This window comes from Corvus brachyrhynchos, unplaced genomic scaffold (genome assembly GCF_000691975.1).
Source record: "Corvus brachyrhynchos isolate BGI_N302 unplaced genomic scaffold, ASM69197v1 scaffold246, whole genome shotgun sequence".
Lineage (NCBI taxonomy): Eukaryota > Metazoa > Chordata > Aves > Passeriformes > Corvidae > Corvus > Corvus brachyrhynchos.
In genome coordinates this window covers 2,357,232-2,370,284 of record NW_008238447.1, presented here as the reverse complement: position 1 = coordinate 2,370,284, position 13,053 = coordinate 2,357,232, and the positions used below count along the sequence as shown (strand labels likewise).

General features: G+C 38.3%; 1 protein-coding gene across 16 annotated transcripts in view; it reads left to right on the top strand.

Annotated features, from left to right (window-relative positions):
* PLEKHA5 (pleckstrin homology domain containing A5) overlaps nucleotides 1-13,053 on the top strand; it is a 163,212-nt gene that overhangs the window by 108,937 nt on the left and 41,222 nt on the right. For all 16 annotated transcript variants that reach the window (XM_017736677.1, XM_017736672.1, XM_017736676.1 and 13 more), the window contains 3 exons: nucleotides 52-167; nucleotides 5,266-5,733; nucleotides 10,456-10,924. In XM_017736677.1, coding sequence (XP_017592166.1) covers nucleotides 52-167; nucleotides 5,266-5,733; nucleotides 10,456-10,924 — 1,053 coding nt within the window. The remainder of the gene's footprint in view (nucleotides 1-51; nucleotides 168-5,265; nucleotides 5,734-10,455; nucleotides 10,925-13,053) is intronic.

Genomic DNA, 13,053 nt, shown 5'->3' with positions numbered 1-13,053 from the left:
CTTTACAGAACCTTTCATTTTTATTGCAATGACCATGTCATTTCCAATCAGGCAGCTCATCCAAACATGAGGACCTATTATTTCTGCACAGATACAGGGAAGGAAATGGAGTTGTGGATGAAAGCCATGATAGATGCAGCACTTGTGCAAACAGAGCCTGTGAAAAGGTAGTGTGGGTTGACAAAACAGTGGGACAGTGTATTGCTTTCTCTTACTTAGTTTATTCAATGAAAGGGTGGTCCTTAAAATAGAATGTAAATTGTCCGAAGTGATTTCTGCTTATATTGAAGACCCCTTACTAACTGGACAGAATTGGATAAAATTTTGAAGTAATAGAAATAATCTAAGTTCTGTTCTGAATATTGACTGTAAGGAGCTAGAAGAAAAAAATGAATTATCCCTTTAGCCAGTGGCATCAGAAGAAGTCCAATGACAAATGCTGTGTGCAGGCCTGTTTGACTTCCCTGCCCTCCTGACTGAGCAACAGCAGCTCAACTGGTGGTAGCCTGTGGCTTAAAACTGTCATAATTCTCAAATTCACAGCTGGAGTTTCCAGCTAAATTAACCAGTTGTACCTGTGGGCAACCTGTGGGGAGCCATTCTTGTTCATCATTAAGCTGTCATCAAATTTATGCTTACCTGATCTGGAGCCTTATCTTTCTGTGCCTGTGTGTTGACAACGAAAAGCAACTTATCACCGGAAGCTTTGTGTTCTCAGAAACCGCACACTGTCTGCTGCTGTCTCTCCAGTGAGCAGTTTCCTCTCGGAATGTGGTCCCTAGGGTCAGCTCCATGGCATCTCTAATGGAGACCTCATCAACTGAAAGTTTAAAAGCTCCTCGTTATTGACAGCACAGAGCTTACTGCTGATGGCTGCTGTCACTTGATCTGTTCTCCACTCTGTTAGTTCCTGCTACCCTGGAGCTAAATAAATGTCAGCAGTGCTGAGAAACTCTTAAGTTTAAAAAAGTAGTAAAAAAATCTCATGGACACAGGTACCAGAGAAGTTAATAGTAATAAACTTAATCTGAAAAAATGGGTTTGTATTGCAGATAGAATGGTAATTTACATATGGAGAAATTACTAAACCAAATCAAACCCACTCTACTTCAAACAAAAATCACATATCAATTGTAAAAACACTTTGTAGAGGAATAAAACTGAAGGGGGTAATTCTGAATCTTTTTCTGAACCAGTGAAGTGGCCTTCATTTGCTATTTGCAGTACTGTGAATATCTGCCTGGATATCACAGGGAGAACGGGCTTGCCAACAGCCAAACAATTGTCAGAAAAGCAACTTACATAACATGGTCTTGTTGTTTTGGTTCAGGCAAGGAACCTCAGAATGAAGCAGAAGTAGATGTGACCTCTTTGAAAACTTTTTTGGTAGCCTGGAAATAATTACTTCAGACCAAATAGATTTCAAGAAACCAAGTCTCAGAGACTTTAATATCTCTTAGCTATAATAAGGAAGAAAACCCTTCAGACATCTGTTTTCTTAAGAATCCATCTTTTGGCTATCAAACCAGTTCTTGAAATGAAACGTAGCAGGATATGATCTTATGCAGAAGAAATACTTCTCCTTCCCTGTAAAAATCTGTTAAGTATTAAGTGTTTTATTACCTCATCTCTAAGTAACCTAAAGTTTGGCATGGCATGCTCTAAACATAAAGGAGTTTTTTTCAGCCAAATTTGGCAGTGCTTTTGTTTCTCAGGAGTTCTTTCTAGGGGTTCTGACATTGCACTGACTACAGTTTTCTAACAGACTAGATACTTGCAATACAATAAATGAGTAATTAAGAACTTGCTGCCATAGATATTCATGTAACCTGATGCTGGGCCACTTTTGATTGCCTGTTAATATCAAATGCCCAATGATAAATCAAGAGTTTTTTACAGTATAGTTCTTTAAATCTAGAAATCAGGGTACTTCACTGCTTATGGTACTCTGGAAATCAAATCCAACAGTCTGTGAAACCAAATCTTTTAAATAATTTTAGCACTTTAATTTGTGTCCTTATTTTTCTGGAGATGTGAGTTCTTTGGAGAGGATAAAGATAAAAGGAATATTTAAAACATTAAGTTGGTGGGAGGGGAGAGATGTTGCCAAGTTTTTCATAAGCTACTCTTCTACTCTTATTTTCCACACATAGTTAGTGACATAAACCACAAGTGAGATACTGAAGTGAGAAAATAAAAATGTACTCATTTCTCTTAGAACTCTTCTCTGTTAACAGCAGAAATATCCCCTTCTGGTGTTTAGTTGCAGGGAAGGACAAACAGTATTTGGCACTATTAACTTAATTGTAATTACTCCTTTCTAAAAATTTTTGATTTTACCTAGATAGTGCGTTGAAGTTTAATAATGTACTGAGAGACCTATTAGAATAATTAAACCACTTTAGTCAGTGATGAGCTACTGAAACTGATGACTCAAAATATGGTCTCAAACACCCTCTCTGGATCAGCAGAACATCTTGCTTATTCCATGCTGTATCCCTGCAGGCCACAGTTGGGTTGTATCTGAGTCCTGTTTGCTTGCTTGTGTTTGTAGATGGTCACGTCCACCAGCACACTGATTTACCATTTTACCCTCAGTGCTGATTCTCCACTCTCCCAGGTTTCAGTGTCATTTCTCTGTCCTTTCACTGTCAGCTGCAGCCTTTGTTTCTTCTCAGTGATGCAGCATGTACTAAGAAAAGGTTGCCTTTTTCCCTCCTGGTGTAGTTACTTTCCCTGAACAGCATAAGCCAGGCTGCCAAAAAAGCACTTGTTAGCATAGAGACGTCCACAGTGGGGGCTTACTGACATCACTGGGCTTGGAAAAGATGGCTTTTCCTTTTCAAATGCCTCTGCCTTGCTTGGTTAAATTACAACCCTCATGTCCATCTGATCATTAATCATGTGCTCCCCCCTCTCCAGCCCTTTCAGAATTATTTCTTTATATAAACCAGCATAAAATACTACTTTTCCTGTATTGCATATTACATATTATACATATGATTCCTGTTTGGTTGCAGAAATCTATAAATTGCATTCAGCATATGCTGAAAGACCCATGTTCTATGCTCATTCTCTTCCTCTTCTCCCCATCCCGTCCTCAAATAGCCTGCAAGCCTCATTGAATATGTCTTTGAGAGCTAGCTATAAATATGGAGCCAAATATACATATGGATTTATATTTGTTACATTTGCCTGTTAGTTTCTGATAATTTTTTCCCATATGGATCCTTCACTGTGGATCCTTCAGTTGCTCACACAGAGTTGGCTGATGTGGTTTCACCAAGTTAGAGAGCCCAGAACTCTGAATATCAGTCCTTCAAGCCTCTACAGCATCACAAAGATTGTAAGATGGAAATGTTTGGCTCTGCTGTGTATAACCATAGTAACAAGTGATACAGCATGAGGCTGCATGGAAAAAAAATTCTGTGATTTTTGGAGTTGCTGGTTTTTAATTAAAACACAGTGGAAAGTACTATGAGAGTGTGAATTGAACGCAGTGCCAGGTTTTGACTTTGCCACATATAGGATGAGTGTCCTAGAGATGCCACTCTCCCTCTCCACCACGGATTTTCCACCTGTTTTTCTGCTCTAAAGCCCCTGGAGAACGATTTATAAAAAGTTTTATGTTATGTAAAGGGGTGGGTGGTGCAATTGAGACATGCTGCAAATATTAATGTCTGTGTTCAGAATTATTTGCAAGGTAGTCCTTATATTCATTTGGAAACTGCAGAGTGCTGGCTGAAAACTGAAACCTTAACGCCCTTTTTGACATGATAATTGTGGGAAATGGAGTTTGCCAGTCAACGTTCCTGTTGGGAAACTCCTTTGGTTTCTGGTAGAAGACTGGGTAGTACAGTTTTGAGGTGGGAGTGAGGAGGTGATCCTTTTTTTTTTTTCCACAACCTTGAGAAGGAAGCTAGGCTGAAATGTTTGGTCTCAGGAACAATTTAAGGTCTTGTGGGGGAAAAATAAATGCCTTTTGTTCACAATGGGATAAGCATTATTGCTCCTGGTCAGTTGTGTGTGTGCTGGCCTTTTTACAGACACTTGAACTGGACACAGTTACAAAGATGAATAATGCATTTGCAAAAAAAAAAAAAAAGCAGAACAGAACAAAAAGTTAATTCGACATCATCTTAAAATAAAGTGTTGTTCTTAGTTTGGTTTTACAGAGAGATGTAATCTTAAGGAATTGTATCTCTTCTTTCCTCCCATACCAAAAAAATGTAGAGCAAAACATTTTAAGGTGGTGGGTTTTTTCTAGTGAGCTAAAACCAAAACTCACTATCTGAGCTGGAATTGAAGTTCAGGTCCTCCCAGTACAGCAAAAGATAGATCTTCTTGACATTTTGAAATTTTAAAAAGATCACTAATAGAACTGCACACATCGAGTACTCGTGTAAATACTGTAAAGCAGTAGCAATCCTAAAAATATCATTATTTTTGTGGTACAGTTCCTTAAGTCAGAAGCTATTTTCCCCCTTAAAATTAGAAAAGCCGCAGTCATTTTCCACAAAACCTGTGCCAGCCAAAGTGATAATGTACCAGAGAAACCTAATTGATACCAATGGCCATGAAAAGTCATTTGCTTTCTTTAAAGGAGCTCATTGTATGCTAAATTCAGCAGTATTGTGAATCACAAGCTGCCTTTGAAAATCATCTGAATTTCAGGCTGTTGACATTTCAGTAGCTCTTGGAGAGCCACTGAATATTTTTACCCTTTAAATGTTCAGCCCTCCAGGAACTGAACATCCACTTTTTCAGACTCTGGCTTTATTTCCTGTTGTGCACATTTTTTCTAGGGAGTTGATTGACTGGTGACTGCAGAAAGAAAGTTACCTCATGTTATAATTGTTTTTAAAACAGGAAAGAAAGAGAGAAGTGTAGAAGAAAAAAATACACTTGCCAACCAGAAAAACCCCAAATCAACCAACCAAAGAGCAAACCAACCAAGCACTACCACTAGCACTAATCCCCAAACAAAATTAAAAACAAAAGGAAAAAACCTCCAAAACAACAGGAACAAAAACCCCCCAGCCTGTCCTCGATTATTGTGAAAACGTCCTGATTTTTTCTCTCAGAGTCAAGATATTGTTGTAAAATACATGGACAGCGATTATTGTGAAAACGTCCTGATTTTTTCTCTAAGATATTGTTGTAAAATATATGGACAGGGGTTCACTGAAATAACTTTAAATTTTTCATTACTATTTGTAATGAATGCTTTTTCGGTATTATAGCTTGTCATATGTTCCCTTCCAGAACAGAGAAGTTCACTGTTGAAAATACATCACCTCGAGAGGCAAATAATATTTCAAACCATCGGGTGCTCATTAAGCCAGAGGCACAAAACAACCAGAAAAACAAAGAAGTGAACAAAAACGAGGAGAAGAAAGCTTTGGAAGCTGAAAAATACGGATTCCAGAAAGTCGGGCAAGATAAACCATTAACAAAAATTAACAGTGTAAAGCTAAATCCTTTGGGATCCGAGTACAGGACTTTGCCCATAAGCACCATTCCGGGTGGGCACTTCCGACCCGTCCATCTGAATGGATCTGAGAGTAAATCCATGGGAGTTGTGCTGGCGGACGCTGCAGATGGGGCTCATCACAACGCGGTGCAGGCACACATGGAGTCCGAGCGGGTTATGCAGAGAACTAATTCCATGCTGCAGCTGGAACAGTGGATTAAAATACAGAGGGGGAAAGGACAGGAAGAGGAAACAAGAGGGTAAGTACTGTGTAATTTTTATTTTCTTTTTCTGTTAGGCTTTCTAATAAATAATACTTAACTTTTGTACCCTGGTTAGTTTCTTTAAGTCTTGGTCTATATGACATAAAAACATTCTTCATTGTTCTTTGTAAGAAATGCCTGGATGACTTCTCAGAACAGATTTATGAAAGTTTCTTTTATTAGCATTTGAATCATTATTAATAAATTAAAGTATATTAATAACTCGATAAACAAAAATGGCCAGAAACCCTTTTTGGGCATTAGAAATTTCCCTGTCCTAGCAGGGAAATGATGTCATCAATCATAAAAATTCTGTTTCCTCTTAAAATCCGTTCTTGAAATTGCCCTCTCTTCTGCACTTTGTGTTCACAAATTCTTGTAATAATACGTTATTTGAAATTCTTAAAAAAATATTCCCAGGAGCTTTTAAACTTTAAACCAGCTTTAAATGAAGAGGGAGAGAGGAGATTTATCTAAAAGTAAGACACAGAAATCTAACTTGATGCTTAAACCTTCTCTTCTCATGAAATTAGCTATCTCCCAGTAATAATATTGAGCTCTAGTGCTTATTCATGAAGCTTTAAAATGATGGGTGAATGATTGACAATATTGGATGTCATGCCAATAGCAATTTCTCTGTCTGACAGAAGCGTAGGGACGTTGCTTCCAGGCTGGCTTACAGACAAGCAGCTCTAGCAGGAAAATGTAAAAGGTTTTTAATATTACATTTGATGGGAAGTATGGAGATGCTATCAAAGGAGATATTTTGAAGAGCTGGAAATTATGGAGTTTGAGTATAGATGGATGGCAGAGCAGAGCTTAAGTTAAACCAAGTTCAGAAAATGTGTTTCCCCAACAAATTTCAAAATACGGGACTGGGGACTTCTCAGTTTTTGCAAAATCTTGAAAAATTTCCCTGAGTTTGGCTTCCACTTGCCAAGGTCGAACATTTCCTCACTGCCCTTCATTAAATATAATTAGGAATTGTTAATGTGTTGTTTCATGAGATTCTCATCATAAGTAGTTTGATCAAGTTTAAACTCGCAATACAGACAGGGACTTGCACACCCTGACATTTATTTTATTATTCAAACTTGCATAATGAGAACTCAGAAGGCTCATTGATGCAGTTAATTCTTTTAATTGGACTTTAAAACTTGCAACCAAACAGAAGAAATTAGAATAGCTGTGCTATTTTTCAGTTGTGAACAAGTATAAAAACCCTAAAACTGATTTCATTGTGGGAATCAAATAGCGGGAAGTGCGATTAACAATATGTTGCTAATTAACAGTATTTTATTCTTGAATATAGGGAACGCTTGTTTGCCTAGATAAGGGTGGTACTGATACCATAAATGCTTTCAAATGCAGTTCTACATAAAAGTAGCAAACTGGAGGAGAATTGGCCTTGAGCTATCTTTTTTGCTTTGCGTGGAAACGGCCTTGAATAGTGATCCAAATTTCTAATGTACATAGTGATGTCTTTTAAATGTGGCTTCATTTAAATTTAAAATTTTATTTTTGCTCGGCCTGCCAATTTCTGGCTGGAGACAGAAATTTAAGTAGGATCAAAGTTGGTAAATGAGAGTAGAAAGAAGCTCTGGTTTATGTTAAAGCTTAAAGTTGGGGTGAGAGGCTCCTAAGGCTGTTTAAGTCCTGTAAAAACCATAACTTGAAGTTTTGAAAAAAGTAGCCTTTACTTTATGGGGAAAAGTTGCTGACTTTCCACAGAGCTGCTTTCCAGTGCATCTGTATTAGTGTATCTGCCTTAGAGAAATCGTGGAGGACCCAACTGAGTATCTCTGGTGTGTCAGACTGAAAAAAAAAATTAGGATGAATGCTGAAATGTTAACAAAGAGGTTTAATGTAATAACTACATGTAATAGAGGAGCTCTTAGCTGTCCACAATATAGAATGACAAAGGTTCACTATAGAGCTACAAATTTTTTTAGAGGAACAGGCTGACCCCTCAGTAGTTTGATTGCCCAAAAAAGTAATGAGAGTGATGGCAATGGATTTTTTAATTCTTGAAGGTGTTATCTGTTGTTTCCATGGATCTAGACATCTAGTTTGGCAAAAGCCACATGAATAAACTGCAGCCTTAAGGAAGACAAACTTTTTAAAACCAAAAATCAATGTGGTTTAAATGAAAAATAAACACATTACACTTCAGCATCATTTTACTGAATTTTGCACAAGTCAGTTATGAAAAAAATGTTTTCCACAAAAGTGGTTCCCTTGAGTGGTCTTTGTCAAATGCGAAAAAACACAGAAGGGTTGTTTGGGACCAAGAGATGTTTTTTTGTTGCTGCTAACCCAGGATGTAAGCCTGTCTCTCTGCCTTGCCTATATAAGATTCATCTGAAATAATAAATGCCTGCTATAAAACACCAGGTTTCCATCTGCACTCTGCCCCCCTTTCTTGATTCTTATGTGGAAGGTCTGTATTTGGGGCCAGCTGGTATTTGTGTTCATTAGGATGAAGAACTGTTCTGAGGTTTCACTACAAGGAGATATTCGTAACGTTGCAGAACTGAGCCCCTAAAGGCTGAGCAGCAAAGTTGCTGTCCCAAATAGTCCAACTTGGACACCAGAACCACTGTTGCTACCCAGGAGTAGTCCTACAGACAACCTCTAAAGGTGTCTGTAAACACATGTGGAAGCCTCTTTTTCGTATGGGAGCAATTATAAGGGAGCTATTTATGATGACAGCTGCAGAAATATTTTGCAACCTCAGACCCAGCTGCAGCAGTCTCCCCTTGTGTGCAAGACAGCTGGAAGCTGCAGTTCTGTCTGGAGTTGGGTTTTGGGTTTGACTGGAACAACATTTTTGCAATTATCAACAGTACATTGGTGAAAATCTGTTCTGATTTTATTGAGTTATGTAAAACAAGGCTTAATACTGAGGTGATGGAGCTTTTACAGTGTTCATGGTTTACCAATTGAAGATGGATTATGTTATCTTTCTAAATGTTCAAGACTATAAGTAATTGCATGCAGATTTTAAATTGATGAGTTTACACGGTAAGAACTTCAGGCAGCTTTTTTGCAAGTTTGGGATATTTAAAGGTGCCAACAGGGTTACACTGCCCATTTAATTAATAAAATGTGTGAGGAGCTTCAGTGAGTGAGGTGTGTCTTGCTACTAAATATATTCATGAAAATGTCAGGCCTCACTGTAGCTGTTATGGGGTATAGCTACAATTCTCTTCTGAAAGTTGGATATAGAGCTCAGAAGCATCTTGTTTATTTGCTTGTAAATATGGAGATGGACAAAATTATTATCATTAATGGTATGTTAACTAAAGAAATTTAGAGGTATTTAAGCAGATTTTGCAACAGAACACTAGGACTTAGAATCCCTTTTCCCTTTTCATAACTTTTTTGCAAGAATGGGAAACTGTCCAATCTACAAAGCGGGGATAATTCTTTATTAATTCTTGAAAAGCTTCAGAAACTGTAGCAGATTTTGTACATAAAGCTCTTTATAGCAGTTTTCATCTTCAAAGTGTTACAGGTGATGGTAAATACTCAGCTTAACTATTTTCAGTGAAAAGTGGGTTTTACCATCATCAATTTCTCTGATAGTTATTCCATAAGGATCTCACATGCATAATGCTGGTTTACCTTGCCACTCGCTCTACCTCATTTCTTTATTGTTTTTTTGTGGCGCTGAAGTTATTCAAAACCATTTTCAGGTTCTGGTGCCTCGTGGTGCAGGCAGGGATTTTAGTTCGCATTAGTGTGGGGCGTAGCTGGAAGCTGCTGCCCTCTCATGGCTAAAGCAGGTCCAATTTGAGGCTGCTTTTGTTGTCTCTGAGCAAGCATCAATATGCCTGATCAGTAGCAAAAGGTTTTAAGAGGTGCTCATTTGCATTTTAGATAAGGGGTGAATGAATCAATGTTTATGACCTAGATTTTGTCCTCCGAAAAAAATGAACAAGAAGTGCTTTGTCATACTTAGGTATGCATCGATCCTTGCTATAGGAAATTTTGCATTTCAACTAGTGCTGAAAGTTGCTAAATGACTGTAGAACTCCAAAATTTTAATAGTGCAAAAAATTAAAGAAATAAGCCTTTGAATTCATATCCAAGTTGAAAAGCAGTAACGTATTATTATCAAACAAAGACAGATATTGCTCTTTTTTCACTTGAATGGCTGATATGGAATGGCTTGTCTTTGACAATTGCAAAATATAATTTATTTAGACAATTACTGCAGTTTTCCCATGGAATGCTGTTAAAAGAATCTTTTTTGGTTTTTGTTAAGTACACAGTAATTGCTCAAGACTTTCTTAGGGAAACAACAGGATATTTTTTCACTTTTGAAGAAGCGAACATTTCAAATGGAAATATGGAAAACGTATGGAAACAGTGTAGAACTTTACAACTGTAAAAACTTTCACCTATCCAGCATATAGACAACTTGCAAGATTTGATCAAAACTTGACACTACTAGACTGGCAAACTGGTAAAAAGATGAAATACGGATTATATCAGCAAGAGCTAATCAGAGAGAAAGGATCCACTTTTGGCTGCTGCAGTGCATTCATTCAGTATCATTGGTTCTTGAACTGTTGCCTTGATTTTCTTGTGCGTTTTTTAAATGGCATTTGAAATATTATAAAAGGTGAGCATTAGCTGGATAAACCCAACCCATAGTGAACAACTTCATATTGCCATAATATTAATGCTAATAAAAGGAAACTTGTCTTCCAGCATAATCTCCTACCAGACGCTACCAAGGAACATGCCAAGCCATCGAGCTCAGGTGTTGCCCCGGTACCCAGAAGGGTACAGGACACTGCCAAGGAACAGCAAGACACGTCCAGACAGCCTCTGCAGTGTCACTCCCTCGGTCTATGACAGAGCCATGGGGCCCGTGAGCGCCGAGGACAAGCGGCGCTCGATGCGCGACGACACGATGTGGCAGCTCTACGAGTGGCAGCAGCGCCAGTTCTACAACAAGCAGACCACTCTCAGCAGGCACAGCACCCTGAGTAGCCCAAAAACCATGATGAATATCTCTGATCAGACGATGCATTCGATTCCCACGTCCCCCTCGCACGGGTCCATCGCTGGTTTCCAGGGATACTCCCCACAGCGGACGTACCGATCGGAAGTGTCATCGCCGGTGCAGAGGGGAGATGTAACCATTGATCGCAGGCACAGGACACATCACACAAAGGTAAAAATGCTTCATTTAATAGTTAAAACTCTCACTTACAGGGCTCTTCAGTAGAAAGTATCTGATTACTGTAAAACTCGTATATTTTATTATAACCGAGATTGTTACATCACTGTTTTCATGGAGAAAGGTTTGATTTTAAAAAGTACTGGAAAATCTAAGGGTAGTAAAAATGTATTTTGTTAAAACACTAGTTGATGAAGACATGTCCTGATATTACTGTCCACAATAATCTGTTTCACTAAAAAAAAAAATGAAAAGGAGTCAATAGGCAAATTATTCAGAATAGCTTGTGCATGTACAGAAATCTATCTCCTTTGTAGCTCCAAGAGGACTCAAAATCCCAGGTTTCTTTCCACATGCTGCTTTTTGTTCCTCAGCAACAAGTTCAGCTGCCTTGGGTTCCAGCAGCAAACCAAGTGTATTATTCCTTTTTATGCCTTTGAGTTACTAGGGAGATCACTGAAGACCAGTCTAAAAGCACACAGCCTTAGTGCTTGTCCAGTGTTAACTTTTCTGGTCTTCACCACTGAGAGGGAGACACAAGGAGCTGTAAACTTGGGTGCCATATGTGCCACTCTGATACATCCAGCCTGCTTGTGTTACCGTGGGTTTTAATGGATTGGAAATAATTGAGTAAAAATTACTCCTTCAGTTGGATGTAAAATACTCCTGAGCATTTTTCCAAAAATTTTGTCCTTGGATGTCTTCTTTTGATGCAGAGAAAAATGAATCTATAACTACATCTTAAAGCAATTTAAACAACTTAGAGTTGATCATCAGGTGTTGTATTTTAAAGTTTTTAGATCCCTTTCACCAAAGGAGTCATTTTGTTTTGATAGCCTTTATGCCTCAGCTGCTCTGGAAATGAGTAATCGGTGGTCCTCACATATCTGGGAAACATCACTGGGGTCAGGGCTGCAGAGCACATACTACTTGTCCTGTCAGCCATGTTTCTCTTCCTGATGTTTTTTTCTCCTCATTAAACACTTTATGCTAGTATTTCATTTAGTATTTAGTATCTTTTATACAAGCCTCCTGTTTCCCTTGAGTTTTTCATGCTATTTGGTTTGTATTTCATTAGTTACACAACCAGCTTTTGCTGTTAACTCAAAAACACACCTGTCTTTAAGAGGTGGGAAATTAGAAGACTGATTATTTGAAATCAGTGGGGCAAATTTAACATTTAAACCCCATCTACACAGAGATCGTGGTTTTTTTGATGGCTGTGAGTGGTTGGCTTTCTATTTTTAGGTTCTCAAAATCCTCCTGAAACCCCTCTGTGACAGTGATTTGAAAATGTCACGCTGTGTCTCTCCAGAGCTCAGTCCCATCTGTGCCCATTAAGCGCTGTCCCAAGTTAAGAGGTGGGCTGAGCTTTCTTCTCCAGGGCTATGTAGCCTATATTTGTCATGTACAGTGCTGCACTTCTGCTTAGATGGCCATCTAAACAGAAAGTTATAGAATTTATCCAATATTCTGTAATTCTTCTATCATGAGAAGTTAAAACTTAGTGTGCCTGGCAATATGTTGGTTGTTACCTGCTGGAGTGTTTAACCCACAAGAAGATTGATTTTTGTCACCAATGTATTTTTCTCCATGTACTGCAGGACTGTAATGTTAACATCTCTGGCTGGACTTCTCCATTTGCAGAATTCCTATTAACAGTTGTTAGCTTTTAAGTTTTTACTTTTTTTAAACTTGTTCACAAGTGATGAGTTAGAAAGAATATCTGGAGAAGGACATAAAACAATTAAAATACTCTTTATTCTGTATAACACAGAAAGGAGACTAATGTCCTCCCTTGAGTTTTTCATGCTATTTGGTTTGTATTTCATTAGTTACACAACCAGCTTTTGCTGTTAACTCAAAAACACACCTGTCTTTAAGAGGTGGGAAATTAGAAGACTGATTATTTGAAATCAGTGGGGCAAATTTAACATTTAAACCCCATCTACACAGAGATCGTGGTTTTTTTGATGGCTGTGAGTGGTTGGCTTTCTATTTTTAGGTTCTCAAAATCCTCCTGAAACCCCTCTGTGACAGTGATTTGAAAATGTCACGCTGTGTCTCTCCAGAGCTCAGTCCCATCTGTGCCCATTAAGCGCTGTCCCAAGTTAAGAGGTGGG